General features: G+C 40.9%; 1 protein-coding gene across 2 annotated transcripts in view; it reads right to left on the reverse strand.

Moving 5' to 3' along the window:
• Nucleotides 1–26,174, reverse strand: part of LOC147800448 (cytoplasmic dynein 1 heavy chain 1-like) — a 77,549-nt gene that overhangs the window by 48,750 nt on the left and 2,625 nt on the right. For both annotated transcript variants that reach the window (XM_087145180.1, XM_087145169.1), the window contains exons 2-28: nt 21,504–21,609; nt 20,538–20,711; nt 19,897–20,152; nt 18,780–18,966; nt 18,276–18,496; nt 16,927–17,147; nt 16,226–16,382; nt 15,731–15,822; nt 14,484–14,700; nt 13,703–13,789; nt 13,027–13,182; nt 12,475–12,609; nt 11,592–11,798; nt 10,602–10,685; nt 10,079–10,258; nt 9,389–9,532; nt 8,413–8,700; nt 7,851–7,954; nt 7,142–7,325; nt 6,506–6,625; nt 5,388–5,528; nt 4,760–4,982; nt 3,839–4,095; nt 2,706–2,915; nt 2,245–2,391; nt 867–1,033; nt 287–460 (exon numbers count right to left, since the gene is read on the reverse strand). In XM_087145180.1, coding sequence (XP_087001306.1) covers nt 287–460; nt 867–1,033; nt 2,245–2,391; nt 2,706–2,915; nt 3,839–4,095; nt 4,760–4,982; nt 5,388–5,528; nt 6,506–6,625; nt 7,142–7,325; nt 7,851–7,954; nt 8,413–8,700; nt 9,389–9,532; nt 10,079–10,258; nt 10,602–10,685; nt 11,592–11,798; nt 12,475–12,609; nt 13,027–13,182; nt 13,703–13,789; nt 14,484–14,700; nt 15,731–15,822; nt 16,226–16,382; nt 16,927–17,147; nt 18,276–18,496; nt 18,780–18,966; nt 19,897–20,152; nt 20,538–20,711; nt 21,504–21,609 — 4,639 coding nt within the window. The remainder of the gene's footprint in view (nt 1–286; nt 461–866; nt 1,034–2,244; nt 2,392–2,705; nt 2,916–3,838; nt 4,096–4,759; nt 4,983–5,387; nt 5,529–6,505; nt 6,626–7,141; nt 7,326–7,850; nt 7,955–8,412; nt 8,701–9,388; nt 9,533–10,078; nt 10,259–10,601; nt 10,686–11,591; nt 11,799–12,474; nt 12,610–13,026; nt 13,183–13,702; nt 13,790–14,483; nt 14,701–15,730; nt 15,823–16,225; nt 16,383–16,926; nt 17,148–18,275; nt 18,497–18,779; nt 18,967–19,896; nt 20,153–20,537; nt 20,712–21,503; nt 21,610–26,174) is intronic.

Consider the following 26,174-nt stretch of genomic DNA (forward strand, 5'->3'; position numbering starts at 1 on the left):
GTCGTTACTCACAAAAGCTTGCAAATATTCTGTGATTTACCTCTGAAAAATCTGATACATCTACCATTTGTCATATCTTGGTGTTTTTGACACTTCAGGGTGAAAAAAGCACCGTAACTATGAGATTGTAAAAAACCCTGAACCCTCGCTATACTGTCCAGACGAATATCACTATTTGCATTGAAGTGCATGGCCAGTACATGGACTTAGGGTTAAGAAGTGAATGACATAACTGTTAGCAAAGACAGCTGTTACACAGCAGGAGCAACACTAATGGCAGTGCTACCTTGGGAAGGAGGCCCTCTCTCTCTCTAGGTACTCTCCAAGAGCCTTCTGGATCTTGCCCAGCAGGTCAGCCAGTCGCTCCAGGGAACGCTGGACACCAGGGATGTTGACCACGTCCAACACCAGCGGTGATTTGGCCACTTTCTTCATCAGGGCAAGGAACTCTGTGCTGATGCTGCAAACAAAAAAGGGTCATCTTTTGCTCACAAAATGGAAAAGAGAATCAAACACGGAAAAAATGGTTGTTGTAATATTTACGTAGACTGTTCGCTCTACTTTGTTTATGCAACAAGACAAAGTGATACGTAGTGTTTGGAAACAAAGGCACGAGTACCAGCTATGAACAGAATCGCAGATCTGTAACAATAGTTTAACATTTGTTTTTTTCTATATACAACAAATGATAGCAAGCAGCTCCTAAGGACTTCATGACAATTGAAACTGAGTTTATCAAAAGTTGTCAGAGATTTTGATGAGACTTTAGGATCTCGAAAAAAATTCTTTGTGAAGATAACAATGTCTCCAGCCTTCTCGTGAAAAGATACGACACTGAATATTTAATGAATATGTGAACTGATTACCTTGAGAACCTCTGGGTCTCAACTGGCAAAAGGTGCTTGATGTCAGCACTGCCAGAGAAGATTCCATCCAGGTAGACCCATCGGCGCTGGACATCAATCCAGACATCAAACAGGGCATTGATACGGTTCAGTTTGTCCTCCCATGCTAGGGCATCCTCCTCGAACACCTGCCAAGAGAACAAAACAAATGATTGGTTGGCTTGATCAGGCTAATTTGACAGAAATAGTTGATTACTTAAAGGAATTGTCTACTGTACATTCTGACACAACAGCACTGAAGACACAGTGTGCTCAGGGAGTCCAATGAAGCCCCCTGTGGACCACTGTACAGATAATTTGTATGTTTATTGAACATCATAATCACTACTTCCTTGAGAAGGATGCAAAGCTGTGAGTTCTTCTCTCAGTCCTGATGCAATATGTATGCATCTAAGGGAAGACATGTTTGCTGTTTAGACATTTAATACATCAAATGCAAAGAACTACAAATCTATCTGATGGTCCGTGGAGCTCAACCATAGACAATACTGAAAAAATCAAATATACAGCAACCTAACAAAAGACAGGCACTTCTTCCAATTCTTCCAATTTCAAAACCTGTTTTCAAAAGTCATGATTGTGAAGAGCTCTGATAAGTTAATGTGATGGAAAACACACAGCCAAGCGAACTATTTTATTGAGTGAACTATGAGGAGTTTTTTTCATTTGGTGACTTGGTGTCCTCGTTGAATAGTTTAGCCTTGGGGGCCACTTTCATTGACAATCGCTGGTTTTAAGCCACGCTGTTTGCTTGTTAACAATGCAGCTGCAGGCATGCAGCCCCAGGATCCAGTGCAGCATCCATTGTTCCCGCCATCACTGTTCCCGCCTTAATGCCTCACCGAGCTAATCCCTACATCTGGATCCCTCTCTACACCAAAAAAACTCCACTCCATGTTAGAATCCTGAAGTCTCCTGAAGACGGACAGAGTACACTGTTCGAAACGTCGAGTTATTCCCCGGTTCTTCTCAGAACCACACATACTCAAAGAAGAGATAAATACATGGTGTTACCGCAATCTTTACAATAAATCTAGTTTCTTTCACCATGAAAACCTTTAAGTCTTATAAACACAGCCTAATACTTAAAAAGATGAAGAGCCTCTCCTTGTTGTTAACAACAAGCAAACAGCGTGGCTTAAAACCAACGATTGTCAATGAAAGTGGCCCCCAAGGCTAAATTATTCAACGAGGACAACAAGTCACCAAATGAACAAAACTCCTCATAGTTCACTTGATAAAATCCCACCTCTCTCTCTCTTTCTGGAAAAACCCATATATAACACCTCAATAAAAGTGAGACTTGTCGCTCAAGTTTCACAGGAGAAACACTGTGTACCTTGAAGTAAGGGGAAAGTTTCATGGCTGTCACGCTGTTGATGTGCTCCTTGACCTTGGTGAAGAGGTCATCCCAGCCACGGATGACTCGGCATTTGTTCTGGAAGTTGATCAGATCCAGCTCATAGGACTGCCAGACGTCACGTACCTAGATAAATGACAATGATACAGCATTGCAGGGTGAGGCTCCTTACTAGTTTTTCCATATCTTTGTTATCAGCTAACTGCTCAATTCCACCTTTCAAGATTTCTGATGCCTTGTACTGGAACCATTATTTTTCCAGGTTTTTTCCCTGTGTTTATATAACCACATGGAATATGAAAATTGATTTTTTTGGGTGAACAGAAATGCTTGATCTTCCCAAACTGGCCTTCCTTACAGCACATAATTGCCAGAGAACTTCAAATGACCGACCAGGCACTGTGCTGAAGTACTCTTCAAGTAAATGCTTGAATGCAAACCTGCTTGAGGAATTCCTCCAGGGCCATTTCTCCCTGTGCTACATTGATGATGTCGCGTACAATGGCCTCGTTCTTCTGTAGGTCAACATCCCACACCAGGCCAAGGGTCAGCTCTGACAGCACCCAGCTGACCTTGAGCCGTTTCATCAGTTGCTTCCAGTGCCGCTCTTTCAAGGCTTCTGACTTCAGCTCCACCACTAGCATGTTGACCTGATTTGTAAGGGTTCATAATGATGCAAGGTTTAACTAAGGGGTCATTTAGCGCCGCAAAGAGGCACAACATGGACAACTCTGCAAGAATTTTGACATTAACACCGGGTGTCATTTAGCCGGTTGTTGTCTACAGGACTTTGTGTAGCTCAAATGTTTGTGGAACTGTACGTATTATTTGTACCCACTCTGAGTACATGAGCCTATGCGTCAGATCTGCCAGATTCCTAGGGAAGCTGAATCAGCAGCAAGTATAACCAATGGCATTTGGGAAATGTTGAGAATCGCGTCTCTCTTCAAATGTGTAAGTTTTGAAGTCAGGCATCTAGTCAAAGCTCAAACATTGGTGTTAGGCAAAACTTCCATTATAATCAATTAACATCTCATCAAGTCCACGTATCCAACAGAATTTAACAGTCAGAAGCAAAAGATCTTGTTGAATGCTCAGGTGAACAAAATCCAACAAATAGTTTCGGCTGGAGAGTCTTGCACAACTTAACAGGATTCATGTTGATCGATCAATAGCAACATTCTCTCATCCTGGGGTCAAAAAATTGCTTCTCTGGATTAACCAGTACCAGTGACAGCATGTGTAAGCAGTCTTGGTTTCTGTTTTTCACCGTTAAGATGCTTTGTTCTATCGGCTCCATCTGGATAAAAGACAGCTTCAGAGCTCTTTTAAACCCACGACCTGAAGTGATACAAATGCTACTCTATTAGACCAGGCCATTCAAACACTCCTTTTTTCCTTTTAAAATAACTGCAGACCTGAGGGGATTAGTTAGTTCTTTTCAATGACTAGCTCTAGGTTAAAAACTCTAAGATAAAAGACACAGGAAAGGGAAAAGAAGACTGTGTCTGGACGGATTAAGAAATCTTTGATCAATGTGTGAGTAGGGTAAAGCTTCCGTGTGATCTAGTACCTTGGCATATCCCTTGAGGACCCGCTGCACATGTTCATAGGAGGCGTACTGGCGCAGCCGTGCCGGTAAGCTCTTCAGCTGGGTCATCAGTGCATCCAGGCTCTGCCTCAGCTTACGGGGAGCCACTGACAGCCAGGGCTTCTCCTTGAGTTCGTCAATCTGCTCCCAGATGCGGGCCAGCTCACACCAGACACCTTTGAGATCTTGCAGCTCCTCCAGAGCCACCTGCACTCTCTCCTCGCTGGGACTCGCCACGCCTAGAGAAGTAAAGGACAACCATGCAGTGAATTCCAATCCATCTATCAAAGAAGCACATTTTGGCAACTCCACGAGACTTCTGAGCTGAAGGGGTCTGAGGCACATAAAAACTGTCAGTATACTGAATTAGGCTAAGCAAAAATAGATTGAGTGACCCATGCATATGAAGCCAAATTTTTAGAAAGGGTTCATGGAGACTTTACTTTTTTTTGGCAATACAGCTTTGTTGCTGAGGCAAAAAAATCATGTAAACACAAGCTTAAAATTACAACGACTTAGGAAGTGCAAAGGGACAGTTTTTAACCCTAACTGCTCTGTCCGTTTTGCTGGGAATCTTCAACGAACCACAACTTTTCCCAATACCAATCACACACACTTTGCAAATTCAGTATTCTCAGCATGTAAGCCCTAATGTAAAGGACACTTTATTGTGGCTGGGTTCCATGTTTCCTGTGCAAAGACAAGAAAATTTGAGGGTGACCAAGACTTCTTTCCCATCTGCAATAAGTTCAACTAGAGGCAATTGGCTGATAGGATAAAGAGAAGTTTACATCTTGGAAAATCTTCCACAACCTCCAGGTGGATTTAAAGAGTACATACAGGAGGGTGGGTATTAAGCAAAACTGAAATCAATATTTGTCAGTTTTGGAAGGGACTGCTCACCAATTTCTTGGAGTTCCAAAGCCTCTTTGGCCTTGGTGATGTTGTCGCGGTCTTCCTTCAGCCGGGCAAACTTGCCCTCGAAGATGGTCAGGGCATTGGTAGCAAGGTCTGGCCTCAGCTCGCCATCGATGGGCTTATTCTTCTCCCATTCCGTCAAGAGCTCAGTGGTGCGAGCCTCCACGGTCCGATCCTCTGACACGATCTTCATCTGCAGACTGGCAACCTGAAGAGGGGCATGGAACACAAGTATAGTGTATCACATCACAAACACCAACAACAAAAAAAAAGTTTCACACTTTTGTTCATGGTTTGGACTAGGAAAAAAAATTCTTTTATCAACTTTTGCCTCAAACTGATGCAACAGCTTTGGCTCATACTTTCCACAAATTTAAATAAATGGCTTCTTATGAAATATAATTTAATGTGGAGATGAAATGACTAAGTGTTGCTTCATAACATCTTTGCGAATACGGATTCGTTTTTAGGAAATACCAAACCAGTGGCCTCAAGGCCACAATGTTTTCAGCAACAGACATTTCAAGAACTAAATAAATACAGAAACAAAAAAGAATATGTCAAAGCAGCTGATGTGAAAGGAAAAGAGAGCGTCTATGTTTAGAGCCTGCACCTGTTGCTGGATAGCAGTGTCCTTGCGCTTCATGATCTCATTGTAAGCACCCCACTCTCCTTCAATGTTGTCCACATACAGCCAGCTGGAGGGAAATTGGTAACGTTGACGTTCCAACAGCTTCTGACCCCCACGGTACATCTATCAACCAAGGTATGCAATGTTATAGACAAATACTGTCTACACTGTGCTAATCAAAGAATCTGTACTCAATCTCAAACATAAATACATACATATCATATCCCACGTAATATCAAATTGAAATGTTATTTAATATAGAATTTCAAAAGTAAATTAACTGCATACTAAAGTTTATGGCGGCATTCTGAAGGGCCAAGCAGAAAACGTGAAATATAGTGAAGTGCTGTATGTTCAACTAGATGTACAGAGCTGACCACAGACAATACACGGTTAAGTTTGAAAGAAAAAGCAATGCCCCCTGATCTCTTTACCACTGAATGGATAGTGTGTGAAGACCAAAGGCTGGAGGCATCTTGGAATCAACATTGGAGGCTAAAACTCAAAGCATATGCCCCCTGATCTCTTTACCACTGAATGGATAGTGTGTGGAGACCAAAGGGCTGGAGGCATCTTAGAATCAACATTGGAGGCTAAAACTCAAAGCATATGCCCCCTGATCTCTTTACCACTGAATGGATAGTGTGTGAAGACCAAAGGCTGGACGCATCTTGGAATCAACATTGGAGGACCAAACTCAGAGCATGTGTGTACTGGAGATGGATCATAAGGCTTGAAGGTTTAGTAACAGTGGGCTTTCAAATCAGGACTATTACACGCCATTTCACATCAAGCAGTGTTTGTATATCTACACTTGGGATATCGACACAGAAAGTCCTGTGTCTATAAACATGAATTATTTAATTTTCACTCTATGCCAGATGGTGACCATCTCTAGACACCACACAAAATTGCATCATGCATGCGACATCTGTTTGTGCATAGTGACGGGTGCACCAGCTCTCCGATCACTATATTAAGATCCGTGCATACGTCTTGAAGGATTACTTTAAAGTTCAGGCGGAGTATGCAAGGGTGATGAATGTGCCTTATGTGTCACTCAGTGTGCAGCATTATATATCACTATGCCCGTTACTTACCTCAACTTGCTTCTCCCAGGCTCTGTATTTCCTCTTGAGGTTCTGTACGTAGGTGATGAAGCTGACGGCATCTGATGTACTGGCTGTGTCCACTGAGTGCTGCTCCAGCTCAGTGCGAGACTAAGGCATCAAATGTACAAGAATGTAGTTTTTTTCTGAGTCAAACATATAATGTGGTTTTGTAGTTTGTGAGTTCACCCTGGAAACCTGACAGTGTAATCTGGGTGCCTGGGTCTTCTGATTATTGAAATGTTGGATACAAAGGTACATTGAAAATGTCAAAACCTTGTACTTGAGGTTGTGTCCGAGTTGTTTTGGGTACATTTGTATATTTCTTGACTACTCAGTGTAAAGCACGTTTTATACTCGGACCTCTACCGATTTTTAATGCAATCAATTCTTACAACACAGAAACTCAGGCTTGATTCAAACTCGGTTTCGTGTTTCAGCATAAAATGGGGCCTCGGACAAACTGAACTTCAATGGTGACAGATCAGAGGACAAAAATGGTATTGATAAATGTCTTTGAGTTCTATAGATCCATGTTGTGGATGGAAGTGGAGTTTAATAAACACAAAGCCATGAGAGCTAAAAAGCCTGTCTATCATAGGATTCAATTCCTGGGTGATTTCTCACCTTAGCCAGGGAGCCATGGAAGTCTGTCATCTCAGATCCCAGCTTGTTGCCAAACTTGCTCAGGATCTCCTTGTGCCAGGAGTCGTACTTCATGTTGACCTTGGACTGTACCTTGCCATAGTCTACCACAATGGGGCCAAACTCCTTGCGTGTCTCTGCGTTGTCAAACGTGGTGCGGGATTGTCTGCAATGACAGTGAACAATGAGTGATGAACCAATCCGCTATCAAAACACAGCGGTTATATATGAAATACTCTTTGCCTGCCTGCAGCATTAATGTAACAGGCATGTTGTGCCAAAATATGCACATTAACCCTCCTTTAGTTTTACAGCACAAATATGCACAAGTGCCCAAGGTCACTCTCTTGCACGTTGGTGCAGTGCACAACACGACACAGCTGTGCTTCTTTGAGGTGTTTACCAAGTGACCCAAAGAGTGACTTCAGCATAGGAGGGTTAAAGAAAATAGCTTGGCTCTGAAAATTTACACGTTGGTAGTTCAGACAACCAAATACGGATCTTTACAAGAAGGCATGTGTAATGTAAAGTCAGTAAAAACTTATCAGTCTGTTGAGGACAGCATCCCTCATTGTATGTGAAACCTAGGAGAATTACATCAGTGCTAAACTATGCAAAACCATTGCTTGGTATCCGCTGTCACTGCTACAAATGCTTGAATTAATTCTACGGCAACTTATTAAACTGGTACCTGATTTCCACAAGCAGTTGCATCCACAGTTTCAACTCATCTCCAAGGCGAGTGTAGACGTTATGGGGCTGCATGTCCCACAGGGATTGGTACTGCAGCCATTCCTATAATGACCAGAAACACATCAAATCCATGTCAGACCCACCACAGGATTCTTCCACTGTTTTCACTGACAATGCTTATTCAGTTGAATGGCATAAAAAGTGGCTCTTGGTAACGTACACACCATATCAAGGTCTTGGGTTTGACTTTGCATTGTTGATTCCTGGCCATACATACATTCAGGCCTAGATTATAAGCCAATCATACCCACTGCTCCAGGATATCATGTGCACTGACTCAACATGACGGCAGGAATTGCCGGAGGATTATGAAAAATTGAGGCAGTTGTCACCATTCCATCACATGCAAGCGAGGATTTAGGGGGACAAAGGCTGAATCCGACTTTGACTCGGAGGCAGTTGGGAGGATTTTGAAGGACTGAGGATGTATCCAAGCCACAAGGGCCTTGGAGGTTATGGTCAAAGCAAATAACACAATCTTGCTATCACATATAACTGACCTTGACATACTCCTGGACCTGCTTGAGGATGGTATCGATGGCTTTGTAGGGCTCTTCCAGGACCTGCTTGCCCTCGGGTAGTTTAGCCAGCAGTGTGCGGTAGACGGCGGTCTTGTTGGACTCATGCTGCTCGATGCCTACTTGGTAGCGAGAGCTCTCCAGGCGCTTCTGGCCAGTGATGATGCGTTGCCAGGCAAAGAGCTGATGCATTAGCTGGAAGCGTGCCTCCTCGATGGGCGGGGACAGGTACATGACTTGGTTGGTGATGCGGATCTCGTGAATCATGCCCTGCAGCACAGAGAGCACACATATTGATGATAGGTTTATGATAGGTTTATTGCCTTTGACAATGTGACCCCGCCGGTTCAGAATCCCAAACTGGCCATCACACGGATTGTGTTTACAGTCCCTACATGATTCCGAGGGCTTTCCATGACTATCTGGCCAGGGTTTTACTACTAACTCTAACATGAAGCATTTTTCCCATTAACTTCCATCCATGGGTTTTTAAAAGCTGGTGCCGTGAAATCTTTGAAGAAATCTTGCTTTACAACCAAAAGTTGAATCGAGGAACAACTTCAAACGGAAGCTTGCTACTGGTATGTAACCATCCAAATGGAAATTGTAAAAAGTTCCACCATGCTGTATGGGACTCAAAGTGACAAACACTGCATAAACGTGCTAAATCCCCTCCCAAATGATGACACAGGCAATAAAATTCATCATAACAAAGCTCTATTCATCTGATCAATATCGAATCCATCTCATTAATACCATGGCTGCTCGCTAGTGTTCCTAAAGAAAGATAACGACAAATTACAAAGAACTTCAAGATGGGTTGAATAGCTCAGTCACTAGAGACCCAACATAGAGACACAATTTGATTTAACATTCAGATGACAGGTCCGTCCCTTATCTTTACAAGAGTTTCCTATTTTGTTGACATTTGATCTTCAGTTTTCTACTTCTCACTCACCGTGATCTTGGGTTCCCCTCCTGGCTTGTGTTTGTTGGAGACATCTGTGTCCATACTGTCCTCCATGCCCGTGTCTTTGCCCAGGAGGCACTGGGTCCATGCTCGCAGACCAGCCTGCAGCCGTCGTGCCAATCTCTTCTCAACCTACACAGCAAGAGACAAGCCACTTAAGAACTCTCATAGCACCTTCTGGAAAATGACTAACCCAAGATCAGTTTAAAAGCAGGAAAGTGTAACTCTTACTGCACTACTTGAAGCCTTGTGTTATCTGGGCAGGTTACAGAAAGGTTTGTTCATAGTTTGCACCTTAATTAACACTTTGGGTAAAGGTGTCAATAACTCTTAACACTGCCTCAAGAGTAATTTCAAACTACCCCCTTAAACTGATTAAATTCACTTACAATAGGCAAAACTAAGAAATGTCTGTTTCCCAACAGCACGTTTAGAACATTAGTAAGAAGTAAAAAAACATCTGCATTATACTTCATTTCACTGGCTCAGAGCTAATACTTTGAGCCATACTGAACATTTTTGCAGCGACATTTCCAACACTAGCAAAGTTCATTTACAGACTCCAAATTCAGCAGATTCAGATAAAGACCAAGAGAATTACAGGCCTTGCATTGACATGATCTATTGTATAAATACACAGTGTATGGCAAACATGTCTTTATCATGACATCACCATACCTCCATGTCTAGCTTGGCCACCCACTGTGGCAAGTTGGAGTAAGAGTGCAGGTTGAGATCATCCACTTCCTTCTGGATGTGGCTCAGAATTTCGGCAAAGATATTGGCATTGTAGTCGCAGTGGTCCAAGGATCGCACTTCGTTGTCAATCTTCTCTTCAACCAGAAGGAGGTCGTCAACCTAGGCGGGAAATATGGCCATCAGTGCTCATTCAATCTGTGCATGAACTGCTGAGGGCAGTGTAAAGACTCAGGATGTGGCATTTTGCCATATCTTGCATGATGTTCACTTGCTACCCATCAATATTCCTGGCGGAGCCAACAAGTTATATTGTTTGTGGAGCCATTGTTGTTATTGCTTCACGATGACGTTTTAACTATGTAGCACTTTCTATTCAAACTTCTGACATACAAGCAGAATTAAATCATACCTGTTTGGAAGGTGTCAAACACAAAAATTAGAATTTTAAATGGGTTTGAAATGCAAACAACTTTTATCTCTTTGACAAGAAAGGGAGACGTACCTTTTCTTGGAAATTGAAGACTGCTTCGGCCAACTTCTGCACATAAGGGTCCAGCTTGTAGGACTCCCACACGAGGCCAACACCCTGCCAACAGAGTGTCATTTCAACATGTAGTTCAGCTCAATTTCAAGGATGAGATTAACTCAAACTGCCCTGAAGCCTCTCCCATGCATTCTGTGCAAAACTGCATCCTTTGCAACTGACAGACACAGTAAACCATTTCAATCACTGAGTGAAGTCCTCTCAAGTGAAGATGTAAGTTTCTAGACATGTATGCATTTACCATTGGTCACGCAGCCTCTGGTCAACACCACATGTGTGCACTTGTCATGTGAACCTTCATGGGCAAGCAGACTCAAAGAAACTTTCACAGAGGGTGAGGGGATTTCAAAAGAAAAAAGTTAAGGAAGAGGGGAACTATTTGGTACAGTTAGAAGATTTGAAGTGTGAGTGTACTGCAGTACAACTTCAACTGTAGCACAACATGTTCTACGTGTGGAACAATCATAAAAATTCACATAAAACACAATTATGGCAATTTCCTTTACTGAAGAGAAAAGCCACTGAGTGCAAGGTAAACACAAACTGACTTTCAAAAGTCCTCTTCCATATCAGAGAAAAGATGTGGTTTTACCTAAACGGCAGTGTTGTTAGTCAGAGTGGATGATAATTTAAAACCATAGCGCAGAGTTTTCTTTTTTAGCATGGCAGTTCTCAGTTTTTCCAGGCCACAACGTATCAAATACATTTCTTGCACTGAGTCTGTGACCTAAGTCACAAAATAACAAGATCTTGTTCATCTGCCTTACTGAGACCTATCATGAGTCCCCTAATCAGTACAAGAAGGTGAATACCAGCGCTACAAGGTACCGAAAACATATGGATAGGAAGCCACCCCTTAACTCAAACTGATTGGATCACCCCTCAAGGGTCCAAGCACTAATGGCAGCAGAAATAAGAGAGCTGCAGCAAGACTGGACCAATTCTCACCTCTGCGATTAGCCCTTGGACTTCCTTCTTCAAGCCAGCTACCAGCAGCGTGATGGTCTGTCTCTCTTCCACTTTCTCACAGGTTCTCTCGTAGGTCCGCACGCTCTCAATCAGGGAGATGGCAAAGGGGTAGAGCTGGTTGGCCTGATGGGCCTTGTTGACAATGGCCAGGGGAACACGGAAACCTAGCCACTTCAAGTTCCGCACCTGGGAAGATTTAACAGTCATGGCTTTACAATTTTATTCCTCTGCGATCCCAAATGACTAGAGTTTTTTGGAAATACTCTTGATGAGGAACTCACACACAGAACCTAGAGTAAGATCAGCTTTTTAAGAAGGCATCATTAAGTAAGCAATGCACCACATTATCAGGTATTCCAATTTGTGTGATGCTTTCATTCTTCAAAGAAATGAACCAGTCAAGAAAAGTTGAATTGATCATAACACAGTGGAGTTGCAAACTATGCTAATGTCCACACTGACAACCAAGCAAGAATGTTGTTACCATGTTTATCAGCTGAAGCCAAAAATGTAACGAGATGAGCAGCCTTCAAAAATGTACATTAATGTAATGCAACAAAGCATCTTCACAGTTAACCCCTTCATGCCAGGAGCTGTCCACAGCCACGGCTTTATGTGAGGATTAGTGCATACCACACAAAGTTTATTCACCATGCAACTGCTGGTTCAATGGGGCCAGCTGCTGGACAGAGCTTTGCATACTGGGCATACCACAGCCCAGCAGTCACATGATCAAAAGAATCCCAGTGTGAAGAGGTTTAAGGAAAGACAGTGAAGCTTGTTGTCTATCAACATGTCTTTATAATATAGTGCCCTGATATGGATTTTTATGAATGCTGAGGAGTTGAATTGAAGATCTGACCTCTTTGGACAGAGTAATGATGTCTGGCAAGAAGTTGACTTTGAGCTTCAAGAGGTTGCCCTTGCCTCCTTGCCTGGTCCTCTGGCTTTCGATGGTGAAGATGCGACCAGACACACCCAGCTGGCGCATCTGAACCTGTGGAGACGGCAAGAGATAACTCAGATTACAAGGCTGTACACCTACCGCAGCCATTACAATCCAGACAGAAGTATGGTTTGAGAGAATAATGGAGAGTCTCCAATTTATATATTTCACATTGTGATACCAATGAAATATGACACCTTCAATTCTTATCAATGGCATTAAGGACACTGAACAACAGTGGAAATGTGTGAAGAATGGTTTGAAATAAGCAATCGTTAGACAAAATCTTCCAATTCCCCAAATGTTGGAACGTATGTTGTTTGTACCCAGCTTTGCTCATGACAGAACTCATTCTTTCATTTTGCACATGGTAACTGGTATATACTTATGATATTTGAATGGCACTATTCATCATGTTTTTCACACATGACTGAAATTCAAAGCTTGAATTGGTAGTTTGTTTGTTACCTTCCTGGACCAGTCATCAAAGAGTTCCTGGGTGTTAAGCTTGGCTCTGAAGCTGTCTCCATCTGCCTTGAGCTTCTGGCCTTCCACATGATTCTCCCAGCCTTTGCCAAGGACGTCCTCCACACGATGCATGTAAGCACTCAGTTGGCGGTCAATCTGTACAGGAAACAAACAACATACATGTACTGATAGAAACTGCATGCAAATGATACTTTAATCCTATCACCAGTGGTTATTTCTGCTGAAGTACACAAGGATAACACAGGGAAATTCTACAGTGCTACTAACTTGTAGCGCTCATCATATGTTAATTTGATACATTTTTCATTACAGCTTTATAAAGACCTTCAAGTGTGCTCCGACAAGCTTGTAGGGACTGAAAATTCCATTAAAAAGCTACCTTGAGTTGCTATACAATCTCTGTCATAGCGGTAATAGGGAAGGATTCTTGACATCAACTTGTTCCCACATCTTGTATCTCATTCTGATCTACAACCTGCTCGGTTGTAAAGCCATCCACATGTATAGTCATAGCAATGAACAATTGACAATCATGGACATTCCTGACTTCCTCTAACCTCACACTCATCTTTCTGTTCATTTCCTGTCTCGTCCTGGTAAAAAAACAAACGAACAAACATCACAGATACCACTTTTAGTCACATCTATGACCTACCTGTCTTGCCCAGATAATGGAACCTGACACTGGAGGGAGATCTCTGACTTTGCTCATTCTGCACGCCTTGCTTTGTGGGTACTGGACCTGAACAGAGGGAAAAAATCAACAATCAGGCAAACCAGAAATGGCTGCAAGAATAATCCTTAAAGGAAGCTTTCCAAGGAATATCCATTGTCAGAAAATGGAAGATTCAATTCATCCAGCAAAACAGACAGAATGTCTTGATCCTCATTTAATGTACGTCCCTAACATCTAAACCAGAACAAAATGAAGTTTTTTATAAACTGTGGGTTGTGTTGGCATCTACCTCGTGTTAAATGTAAGTTAAGTTTTACAAAAGCACAAACTTGTGTGTGCACACCTTGGTATTCTAGGGTTACGTATGTTGTTAACATTCCTGCAAAGCACAACTTAGAAAACTAAATGTAAACACAGTTTACATGCAAAACTTGTTTTAGCTGAACAACTAGTCTTGCTTTTGACCCCAAGCCCTTATGAGATTGAAAACTTCTGAATTATTGTTCAATGCAACAATGCACAATCAATTACAAATAATGATGCATTTGTATTAATGAGTGTGAGATCAATCTCCAATTGGAGTGACAATAGCTGCAAACAATCCACAATCATAACAATAATACACGAGCTTGTTTACATCACAAATTCAGGAAACAATTTTCTGTTTTGTTTTATCTCTTTTCCTCTTTTTTAAAAATTCTTTTATTCAGCAAATTGTTCGAACAACCCTTTTTGACAGGTGTGGAAGAACTTTCAATACCTTGAACTTGTCGTGCAGTGACTCAATGTCGTCCTTGACACGTTGGATAAGCTGCGTCTGGTATTCACGAATGGCACCGCGAATGTGAGGTCGCACAAAGAGGGCGTTAAATCGCGAGAAGATGCGGAACATCTCATTGGCATTCTTGGCTGTGCCAAGCTGGTCACGCAGACGGGCAGTGATACGTGTTTCCACGCGGTCGATGCGTTCGTCATATCTAAGTGGAAGAAAAGGCAGCACATTTGGTAATGAACTTTTCCAATAAGCCATTTGCGAGTTAAATTTGAATAAAATCTGGTACACTGGGCTATCTGATTGCACATAAACATAACAATTTGAATTCCCAAGACTGAAGACACTGTTGTTACCTCGTGATTCGGGGCAAGCTTTTGCTTAGCGAGCACCATCTCTGGAATGGACTGGTTCCTTTGTGCCTTTCTTTTCCATCAAAAACAGTGTATTGTTGCAAGGCGTCTCTTATGTAACCAAGCCAAAACTTGCCCCAAATCACAAGGTATAGCAACAACGGTTTTAGAATGGAGAATTCCAATTGTCATGTTCATGTGAATTCAAAGAACTCAGTGTACCAGATTTTATTCAAATTTAACTCGCAAAAGGCTTATTGCAATCTTTCTCCAAAATCTTACGAAACAATTGCACTCCTTATTCCTATCCCAATTCAGCTGGCTTTATCTTCTTGTCTTGACTGGCCACTTTCGAAGATTTTACAATATGTGCACAATGTCACTGTCGTTAATGAAATAATGCAACATAGCGAACACACTTAAAATTCAACCCATTTTATCATTTTTTCTCCATAAGGGGTAATATAAATTTGACTTAAGTGATACTGCTGAGGAGGTTCCTCCAACAATCTTTAAATTCTTCAGCACAAGAGAAAATAAAAAGATCTGAAAATAAATACAGTTCAGCAGAGGGTTAAAAGATCACACCAAAGTTTGACAGGACAAGTGCCTCGAGCATAGAAGTACAATTAAAGACTGCGGTTAACCGGCAGTTACTATTTCAAATTGTTGTGCATTTGTCAAGATCAAACTGTCCATACGACATGCTGGAGAAATTAAACAAGTGTCTTACTGTCCCACACGGGTAGAGTGATTCCATAGTACTACACTCAACCTAATCTCAGCTCAGATTCCTCAAACAGGTAGTCATGCTACTAATTCTCAACTTGATTCTGGCCCAAATGATAAACTGGACACAACCACCAGCAAGAGGTTCTTTACCGTTTCATGGCTGCCTCCCATGCCTCATTCCCTTCCTTGCTGACATCCAGGCTCTCCACCTCTTTCACATTCTCGTAGGCCAAATTCACTTCCTAAAAACATCAATCACTCATTTCTGTTCAAGTTTGTTAACTGATCGAAAGTCTTTATGAAGAATTTAACACTATTACTTTGCAGGCATGAAACTCGGACTAAACAAAACAAAGAGGGAATTCCAATCTTGACAAAACTTTGTACAGTGCTTTCCAGTTTTATAACATGCGCATGAAGTGAAATACAAGGAAATCAGCTGATCTGAGGAAAAGTTCCATGCTTCCTTCGGTGTCGTGCACTTAACAGCAGGTGGGGAAAAAACGTTTAAAAGGAAATCAATCTCTTAAGAAATTCCGCAATGGAAACTTTGTGAAGTGACATTTAAAACTAACAAACAGTTTGGAAGCTTTGACACTACAAAATTGATTAAGGAAAATTCAGAGGTCTGAATGGAAGACTAACTTCAATGGCATTGGCATCAGCAGCATCCATTATCAGCTCATTGATGTTTCCTGGTGGCTCGTCGGGTGTGGTACCTGGACTCCCTGCAACCTGTGTCACAGCTGGGCGCAGGACTCGGACTATTACGGCACGAAGTTGCTCGTGCTGTCGACGAAACCTTGAGAGAAAATTCATCAGAGACGACAAATTAAATGTTTGGTATATTTTCAGAGCTTATGCCTCTCGTAATAATAAGGACACTACACACTCTGTGCTTCAGGCAGCTTTGGAGAACATTCACGAGCTTGCTTGGCTAAGACTCCAACCTGTTACCTTTAGCTTATTAACGAAGACATCTTAAGGCACTTGGCCAATGAGCATGTTAGGGTCATAAGGCTAACACACCAGCCATAGCAGCAGTCAGTAACTTTTGATGTACTTGTCCTTTAAGGGATGCAAATTTTAATTGAATGTCAAAACACTTCAATGGCTGCTGCAGTACTGAACCAGTCACTTAATCTTGAGAAGCTTAGCATCTTTCCTAGTAATCAAGACACTATGAACTTGAGTTCGAGCCAGCAGCACTAAGCATAATTAGAACAATTCAGATCAAAACCCATTTAATCATTCGGTCCATTCTTTTCCATCTTATCCTATTCAATGCATTTAAAATTGTAATTCTTCCAGTAACCATCAAGTGCAGCTGGGCTAATTGTTTTTACTTGCGCATCTGTTCCAGGCGACCCTGCAGCTTCTTGTGGGCGGGGTTGACCCTCCACACCATCTTGAGGCTCTCCTCTCGTTTTTTCTTGACAATGTCCCGCAGCAAGCCTTGCAGTTTCTCATACTCATCGTCCCAGGTGCTGAAGACCTCAAAGCAGGCATTCATGACCTTCTCAAACTCGTCATGGCTGATGTGCATCAGGCGTCTGGTACCAAGAACCTTTGGGAAAGATTTTAACACTTTATTAACCCTCCTTTGGTTTTACAGCACAAATATACACGAGTGCCCACAGTCACTCTCTTGCATGTCTTTTCTATACGGCACACAAACATGCACAGGTTCAGTGTGTAGACAGTTAGTTGCCAGCACAAAATGACACAGGGTCTTTTGTGCAGTCCTCTTCACTGCATTTGGTTTACTGCACAATTCTGCACGTGAAACAGTGAAGCACAGTTGTTGGGCAGCACAAAAGTGCAATCTGATATTCCTGTGAGGGACTGTTGGTGCAGTGCACAACACAACACAGCTGTGCTTCTTTGAGGTGTTTACCAAGTGACCCAAAGAGTGACTTCAGCATAGGAGGGTTAAAGATGCAAAATGAAACAACTTGGCAACTTGGGAAAAAAAATTTAAAAATTGTGTATTTCCTTAAAGCCACATCTGGGTGATGTCGATTGGTGGGTGCCATATTGAGGTTCTAAGAGTACTACTGGTTTTAAGTGGCCAAGGGACTTTCTGCGGTCGTGAATAATCCAAGTGTGGTCTCACGGAAGAATTTACCACTATTAAAAGTGTAAACAAAATTTTTGTTTCTTGCTCTGCAGTTGGACTGATGGTGAAGTCCCCAGTCCTCATCTCCTAGCACAATTAGTAAGACATGCATGTACCGCTGTTTTCTTTTTTCTACAAAATTTTTTTTTGCATTCTTCCCTCCAACTTGAAGACACTTATTTGTTTTTCTTTAGACCATAGACTTTTTTCTCATTCTCTTCTAAAATTTGTATTGAAACATATCTGAGCACAACACAACACAGCTGTGCTTCTTTGAGGTGTCTACCAAGTGACCCAAAGAGTGACTTCAGCATAGGAGGGTTAAAAGCAATATCAACAGCAATGTTTTTCTCTTAATATCCTCTCAACCTGGAGACTGTTATTACATTCCTCCCAACCCCCCCCTCCCCCACAATGAGTGCATTGGCTCCCTGTTTTTCTCCTGAAGCATGAGAGTCTGCGACTCTTCATTCTTATTGAGTCAACATTTGCAAAGATAAAACCTGTTTTCCACTGAAGTACAAAAGTATTACCCTTCAGTTTAGGGTTCATCAGATGATGATCTAAGCTTCTCACCTTGAGCAACTGACTGCTGAGATCTCTCGAGATGGCCTCCACCAATCGCAGTGCTCGCTGGATCGGATACTTGGTGTTGCGGATCTTACGCAGGTGGCTGAAGATGCTGACTAGTGCATTGCGGATGCGATCCAGCTCGGTGGCTGAGAGGAGGTCATTCAATGGGAAGTCCTTCATCAATGGGCTGTAATCAGCCACTGTGGCTAGTGCATGCTTCAGCCCTACAAAAACCAGAAAATATGAGAAACATATATAGTCACATTGTGAATTATGACACAAAGATGCTTTTCCACGTACAAGCAAAGCCTAGCTTCCGTATATCAACATGTAAGAGACAGTCTTCAATAGTATGCAATCATATTGAAATGTTTTATCACGACAAACCTTTTGAAACAACTTTGAAGTAGGTTGTTAGCTTTCGATTTGTTTTACCTAATTTTCATCTTCAAGGGTTTTCAGGTAAATGTGGTTGTATTGAGGGCCGTATCTCCATTACTAGTGCACCTGTGTCTGTGTCAAAGCTGACTGTTGCGTGGAATCTCTTGCCATGCTTCAAAATGTCCAGGGTCAGGGCCACCTCGGGGCTCTCGCGCTTCTCCTGAATCTTCATGAGGGCTCGCTCCAGGTTCAGCCAGAAGCTGATCTCTTGAAGAGCAGTGCCGGAGCCAGGATCACGGTCCAGTTTGGTCACCTGTAGTTGAGAGAGTAAACAAAGCAAAACTGAGAGCTGGGTTGAATTTGAAATCACACTTCCCATAATTTTACAAGAATACACAGGTGTTATATACCCTTCCCCAAAAATATTCTATTCTGAGCCAAGATTCTGGGCACAGTTATATTACTGTGACATTTCACAATACTGTACTGATAAATCTCTCCATGAACTGATTCACTATTAAAGTGAAATCAACCCTGTATATATTTCTAAACTCTTTTATCAGAGAGCTCATCACTGTACAACAAAACTCAGCGATGGTACTTTCTTTGTGTCTACTGTAACAGGACTGAGATATTAAACCCTATTCAAAGCAACAATGGCTTGGCTCTGGCATCAGTCCATCCATCAAAATGACACAAAACCAGCTGCTTGATTGTGAAGGTTTAGGATAGCTGGGGTCAATTAGTCAATTACTGGTGCAACTTTTTCTGAGTTAAATGTATGCAGGACGATGGACATCACTAGGAAATGTCAACATTTTAACTCAACAATGTGTGCATTTGTTAGCATGCCAAACAAGTGATACTTGAAGGATACTTCAAACTTTTTGTCTTGAGAAGAAATCTGGAGAAGAATAGCTTGGAATGTTCCTAGTACTTTATGCAAAAAGCAGACAAATGTATTTAAGACCTGTTTTATGAATCTGTGCACAAGTAATTTCCTACACGCAATCTTTTACTCTGAATATCAACATAAAATAATAATAATAAATTGGTGTAGCCCAAGCCACTAGCCAAAGTTGGGAGGGGGGACATATGTATTAAAACAAAGTGATTGCTTCTTTGGGGCAAGTGCGGGGGCACTGTTAAAAAGTCCAGTAACTTATATGTAACAATGTCTGCAACTTGCCTCCTAAAAATTCTTTTTTCAGAATTGGATGGCGTTTTCAGCTTAACTGACTACCTTTTGGATTTCTCGGATCCATCGATTGACGCCATGCTGCAAGTTGTTGAGGAACACGGAATCTTCCACCTTGTCCATGAAGTCATTGACCTTTGGCTTGCGACCCTCCTTGGCACAGTTCTTAATCATGGTGGATACCACCTGGTGGATAGGCAGGGTGATGTCAGGGATGTCAATGTTCTGCTGCAGGTGTAGAAGGCCCATCTCCAACTCCGCAATCTTCTTCTCAACAGAGGGAGCCATTTTGTCACCGTCTCTGAAATGAAGATAAAATAGAATGTACATGTAACGTCTATGTTAAGAAATGGTTTAAGAGAGGCAGATCTGGCCAGCAACACACCAACCTATTTAAGCCTTCCCAATAAGGTTAGACCAATCCTTGTCATTATGGCAAATCCTCATACCCTGCAACAAATTTAAAAAGTGTGCACATTTGCCAGAGCTTGCAATATTTCACTGTAGAGGCGCATGTTTGCTGCATGCTCTTGAAGTGGGCGAGGCTCATTGGATCACATTGTGTAAACTTCGTAACTATTATGGTGTTTGAGCATGACTGTCTTTAGAAGAATGCCTGGTTTGCAACTTGTGTGCGACAATTGGCTGTTTGGAACTGTTTACTGCAGAAGGGATCCTTTACTTACCTGTCCACTTTGCCAGAAGCCCTCACATATGACTTGAAGTAGGGAGCCATCGCATTGCTGACGTAGGCATGAAGTGTCTCAAACGGTGAGCCTTCGCTCAAGTTGATGACTCTGACTTGGCTGGGTATGGACTTCTCTGCATCAATGATGGTGCCACGCTTCAGGAAAACAACGCTAATGAGACAAAGATATACGCGTAAAAGAAAAAGTGCACATTAGACATCATGCTGACTGCTTAACTGTACTCTCATGACCATGTGAAACCTTGTCTACGATTTGTATTTTACTATCAATATATTGGCAGAATTATTCTCACTTGTAAACTTTGGGGTAACTTAATTACTTTTTCATATACTACGCCATCCTTATTTAGTAAAAAAAAATAAGGTTAAAAAGTTAATGTGATATATGTTTTAAATAATCATATCATGAAATGTTGTGTTTGATCTTTGTTTCGATATTTTATAACCCAATGAAATAAATCAACAAACCAAAAGAAAAAATACATCTTGATAAAACCAAAAGAACTCAGAATGGGTTCTCATTTTTCAGTTCATATAAAACCAAAGTCAAACAAAATATTGTGCTGATTTAGCCTGCTTGAGATAGCCAGAGACCACCATCTCCCCAAAAGTTATTTACTGATGTTCTGAGAATTTAGAAAAACCATGTGGACCCAAAACTGTCTCAACTCCTTTGTTGCAAGGGTTACAGCACATATTGGAAGAAGTACGTGTCCAGAAGCATAAGCAGACTAGGAAAGTATTCTGACCGTTTCTTTTGTGTATACTTTATTCCAAATAACAAATTACTTATGCCCGAAGAATGATAAACGCCACTAGATCAAATAAAATAAGTCTTGAAGTCCTAATTTTCATTAGACAGAGCAAATTGAGTTCTACTTTGACATCCTGATGAAAAAGCAACTTGTGCCTAATGTTACTGGGTTGGGTCACAAATGCTTACCCTGTCATTTTGGTGTTGGTAAAGTGAACTTCACTAGAGATGTTGAATGTGACTTCACTTTCTGCATCAGTGACATCAGATGCCACACTTGTCTCATCATCTTCTTCTGTGTGAAAAATTAAATAGAAAGCATACATGTACATGTATGATCCTCCAAAATAATCACTTGCATTAGTACTGCAGTATGTTACTGAATTCAAAGTTTTACATTACAGAATATAGTTGTGCCGAATACCTACATGTACATGTAAATATGCAATAATTGAATATTCAAATATTTCTTTTGAATTTGAATATTTGCATACCAACTGCATAAAAAAGGAAGAAAATCATTTCATATTACAAAAATTACATTCTGTAGGCTTATGTCAAATTTAAAATGATTCAAGACTTGAAGGCAGCTGATATGCCCAACAACAAAATGTAGAATCCACCCTAGAATTTAAAAATAGATTTTGATGAATGAACGTTGTGAATGAGGAAGTCAGCATTCTTTGTAATGAATATATATTGATGCAAACTTTGTTAACAAATGATGAAAACTTTGTGACATTTCAACCAGAAATCAAATGATTGGAGGTCTGCAGAGGAAGACGGCTGCATCAGAAAAAAATTGAGAACTAGACAAATAAGTACATGCAGTCTCTTGGCGATCACAAATTGTGAGATGGAAGACTTTTTATTTTCTCATAATTAGAATAATTTCATATCATATCTATCTCACAAATTGTTACTAAAATCAAAACCAGAAGCCCACATGAATACATGTACAATCAATGCAATTACACAAGGAAAGCTCCTTTGATCCCAAGCGCTGGTACCAAATGCAATGTGAACTCCACATTGTAGAATTCACATTGCATTTGTAGTCTAGATCATTATTTGAAATGATTTACAGTAACCTCAAGTGTGCAGGTCTAGAGAGACTGATTCCTGTCCTAAAATGGAAATAAAATTATCAAATGAAAAAGATGTTTACAATGAGTTTACCTTCAGTCATTGCTTTAAACAATTGCATGAGACATGCAGTACAGTTACAATGGTTTCCTCTGCTGGATGGAACAGAAACCATTCTGTAACACTGGAGTAACACTTAAATATATAACTAAAGTCAGCAACAGAAGTTAGCAAGGGGATTTGGAAACCATCAAAAATATCTTTAAAAAGATTTCTGGAAGTGAAGTCGCAAAATTTAATTGATGTTTGTGTATGTTTGTATTTTCTGTTTGATTTTTCTTTCACAATACAAATCCTTGCATTTGTAACGCTAACACAAAGAAAGATTTTCTGCATTAGAGTCGCCCATATTGCTTGAACCGTGAATAATGCTGGCTGGTCTACATGGCAACCCAAGTGCACGCTTGCATGCATGTACATTTGTAATTAAAATTATTAAAGTTTTTAAAAAGTACATGTTATTGCCATAATCTGCCTTCCTAAGCCTGAAAAGTTGATGTAAAATACTGTCTGCTATTTCCCAATGTATTTTAAGTGTGATGTCACAATTTCAAAATAAATTTATTTTAATCAAAGAAGATCAAACTTTCTACTGAAAGAGGGTTGGTTTAAAGCTCGGGCAAAGTTGGAGTACGAGAATTACTGCATGTACATGTAAGCTTAAAATCATGTTTAAATGAGCTGTCATTGTGTTCTGCACAAGCATGTTCCTACACATCATATATACATGTAGCTGTTCAATGTACCTCCTGGCTGAAAGATAAATTACCAAAATTATCAAAGTCATCTTTGAATTTCACAATTGTCAGATTAAATTTAACAGCATGTGTAGAACTGTTGTTTTTGTTGTTACTAAGGAACACCATTTTCAAACTGTGTTTTCTTTTTTCTTGCCGAAAACCCTCAGGATTACCAACGGCAATAATGGCCAATTTAGTTTGGTTGATTGTTTAAGCATGTTTAGGCTGGGCTTTGGAAGCTGATAAAGGCCAGAACCAATGATTTATTTCCTTACTGAAAGACAGGTTCATTTGCAATGGATTTTGATTTAATTAACCCTAACCCCTAGGGTGTATGTAAAATCATATTGAAATTGGAGGATTTGGGACTGTTAGGGTACATGTAAGTAAATCTAATGAGGTGTTACATTAAAACTACAGGTACACATACATGTAACCTCCTTCCCTGATCTTAGGTAATAGAATGCACAATATGGGTTACTCTTTTGTTTAATTAAGTGTATTTATACATGAATGACATCATGCATGCACACAGCTAGCATGTTACATGTAATTGGAAATTTCCTATGCAATTTGAACCACAACTGAAGTGTCAAGGTTTTGTGATTTCCAAACAGCTTTTGTGCAAGTACTGATATGATAAACATCTGGACATCAATATTCCTTAAATTCCCACTGATATGTACATGTACATGTAGGTACATGTTTCAAAGCATCCTGAGAACACCTCTTTATCACTGTCACTGTATTGGAATTCGTATCACACAACATGGCTATTAATACTGAGTACTTGAAACAGACACAAAAGACTGATTCAATCAGGTACCATACATGTACACTGTACGGTACATAAAATACAACAAATACAGGTAAAGTGAGAAAACTAATATTACTCTTTCACACTACAATAAACATGTACAAAGTAAATTGGACTAATCAACAGGACAAAGTGAGGGTCTAGGTCTCAATCTAAAACACAAAAGTCTAAATTAGTCCCAGTGTCTAACATTGAATAGGGTTCTGCCCAGGACGGTTTTAGTGCCGGCAGGACTATCTAAGCGGAGCGCCACCATCGGTTGGCGCGGAGCGTACCAGAAAATGTTTGGAATCTAAAAGCCCCCAGATGGCCGGTAACAGCACTTTCTGGGTGTTTTCAGCTGTGTATACACAGCCCACAATTAGGGATCTCATGTCTGAAATTTCATAAAAAAATTGAAAATTTGTAATTTTGGTCAACTAGGACGAGGTGATAATTTTAGACGGGCAATTGAATTAGAAAAAAAAGAGTAGAAATAAATATTGATTTTATTCTGTAAATCCCTTAAATATTGAATTAATTTCTATCTCTATGATGCCCATAATTTTTCATTGCTATTCAAATCATTTTTCATTTTTTTTTGTGTGTTGAAAATAAGGCGAAACATGCAAAATCTTGGCGGAATATTTTCCTTATTTCCTTTGTACGAAAGTTCGTACAGTATGCATATGGGATAACGGCATTCATAAATGTGTGCAGGGATTTTCTGAACAGTCATTTTAAATTCTACATGAACATAATGTAGATTGGCCATTTGCTTTTCTGACACATCTGGCCATGTGTCACGTGCATACTGAGCGCGTGTATCTTGCCATATGGAACTCGTTTACGGAAAAGGCAAAATCATGCTGTTACTTTTGAATAAAAAAATTGCGGAGTTAATATTTTCACCGTGGGATAAACAACAATTAACGAATGCAGTGCGATCGTTGGTTTAAAAAACGATCACAGTGATCGTTTTATGCAACATCGAGCAGAAAATACATGCACCGAATGTTGCTAACCGTGGTCGGCGCGGCGAAAACCGTCACGGTCGATTGTCAGTTTTGCAAGTACATGTAAAATTGTTTTTCTGCCAGATTTTTAAGTGTTTAAACGAAGTGTGAATGGGGTCATTTGCAATTTTGTCTTTCTGAAAGTTAAGCCAAATATTCTTTTCAAGTTGTGGAACTGGGTAAAATGCGGAACTGGACAAACAACGCTGTACATCATGGAGAGGGGGTTTTCCGATCTTCGCGCACTGAGAGCGTTGCATATGCAAGCCTATGTGTGGCCTTTCAACCAATGGAAAGATTCGTTACGCACTATGTACACGTGCATTGCGCGTAACAAAGCCTCCTTTTGGTTCATGTTAATATTTGGTCCAGATATGTTGCATATGCACGTACGTGGGTGCGCAGACGATATGCATGGCAGTGCAAAGTGAAATTTACGAAGAAATTTTACGGTTTCTTCACGATCTTCATATCTTCACGATCGATCCCTCGACCAAGATGCTATTTTATTTGGGTTCTTATCGGGAATACGTGCCGGTCGGAAAAGTTGATTTGGCAGATTGTGGCGGTCGGCAATTCTGCGTGCCGGTCGGTCCCGACCGGTGCCGACCGGCAGCGGCAGATCCCTGATTGAAATTCTCAGTCTCAGTTTCTGATCTCCATGTTTTGGTCATGGCAAAGGGGGTCTTGACTGTAACCTCTGCCAATACCTACAGGTACATGAAGACAGCCCACATCACTGCCTACTTTTGGTTTTACATTAGACAGATCACATGCAAGTTGAAATGACAATTTCAAAGTATTAACAGCCGATGATGTTCATGCATACATGTAAAGCTTCTTTCAAGCACACTTTGTGCCTTGTGGATAATTTACAACAAAACTGTGTACTGTGATCAACTGCAGTGGGAAAATTACACTGTACATCATCTACATCTTTACTTTTGTCTATCTTGGACAGCTTGGAACGTTTCTTTTGTTTACTCCTGTCTCATGTTTACTTAATCTTTAACCCTAACCCCCTAGACCCTTTTACTGGGAACTATCCTGAATCCTCCAAAATCCTCCGATTTTCAACATGAAAAAATTGCATTCAGCCAAATCCTCCAACATTTCTTGAAAATGTCATTTGGAGATGTGCCTTACTGCCCAAATCCTTCAA

This window comes from Acanthaster planci, linkage group LG01 (genome assembly GCF_054643075.1).
Source record: "Acanthaster planci isolate LZ-2023a linkage group LG01, COTS_SCS, whole genome shotgun sequence".
NCBI classification, from domain to species: Eukaryota; Metazoa; Echinodermata; class Asteroidea; order Valvatida; family Acanthasteridae; genus Acanthaster; species Acanthaster planci.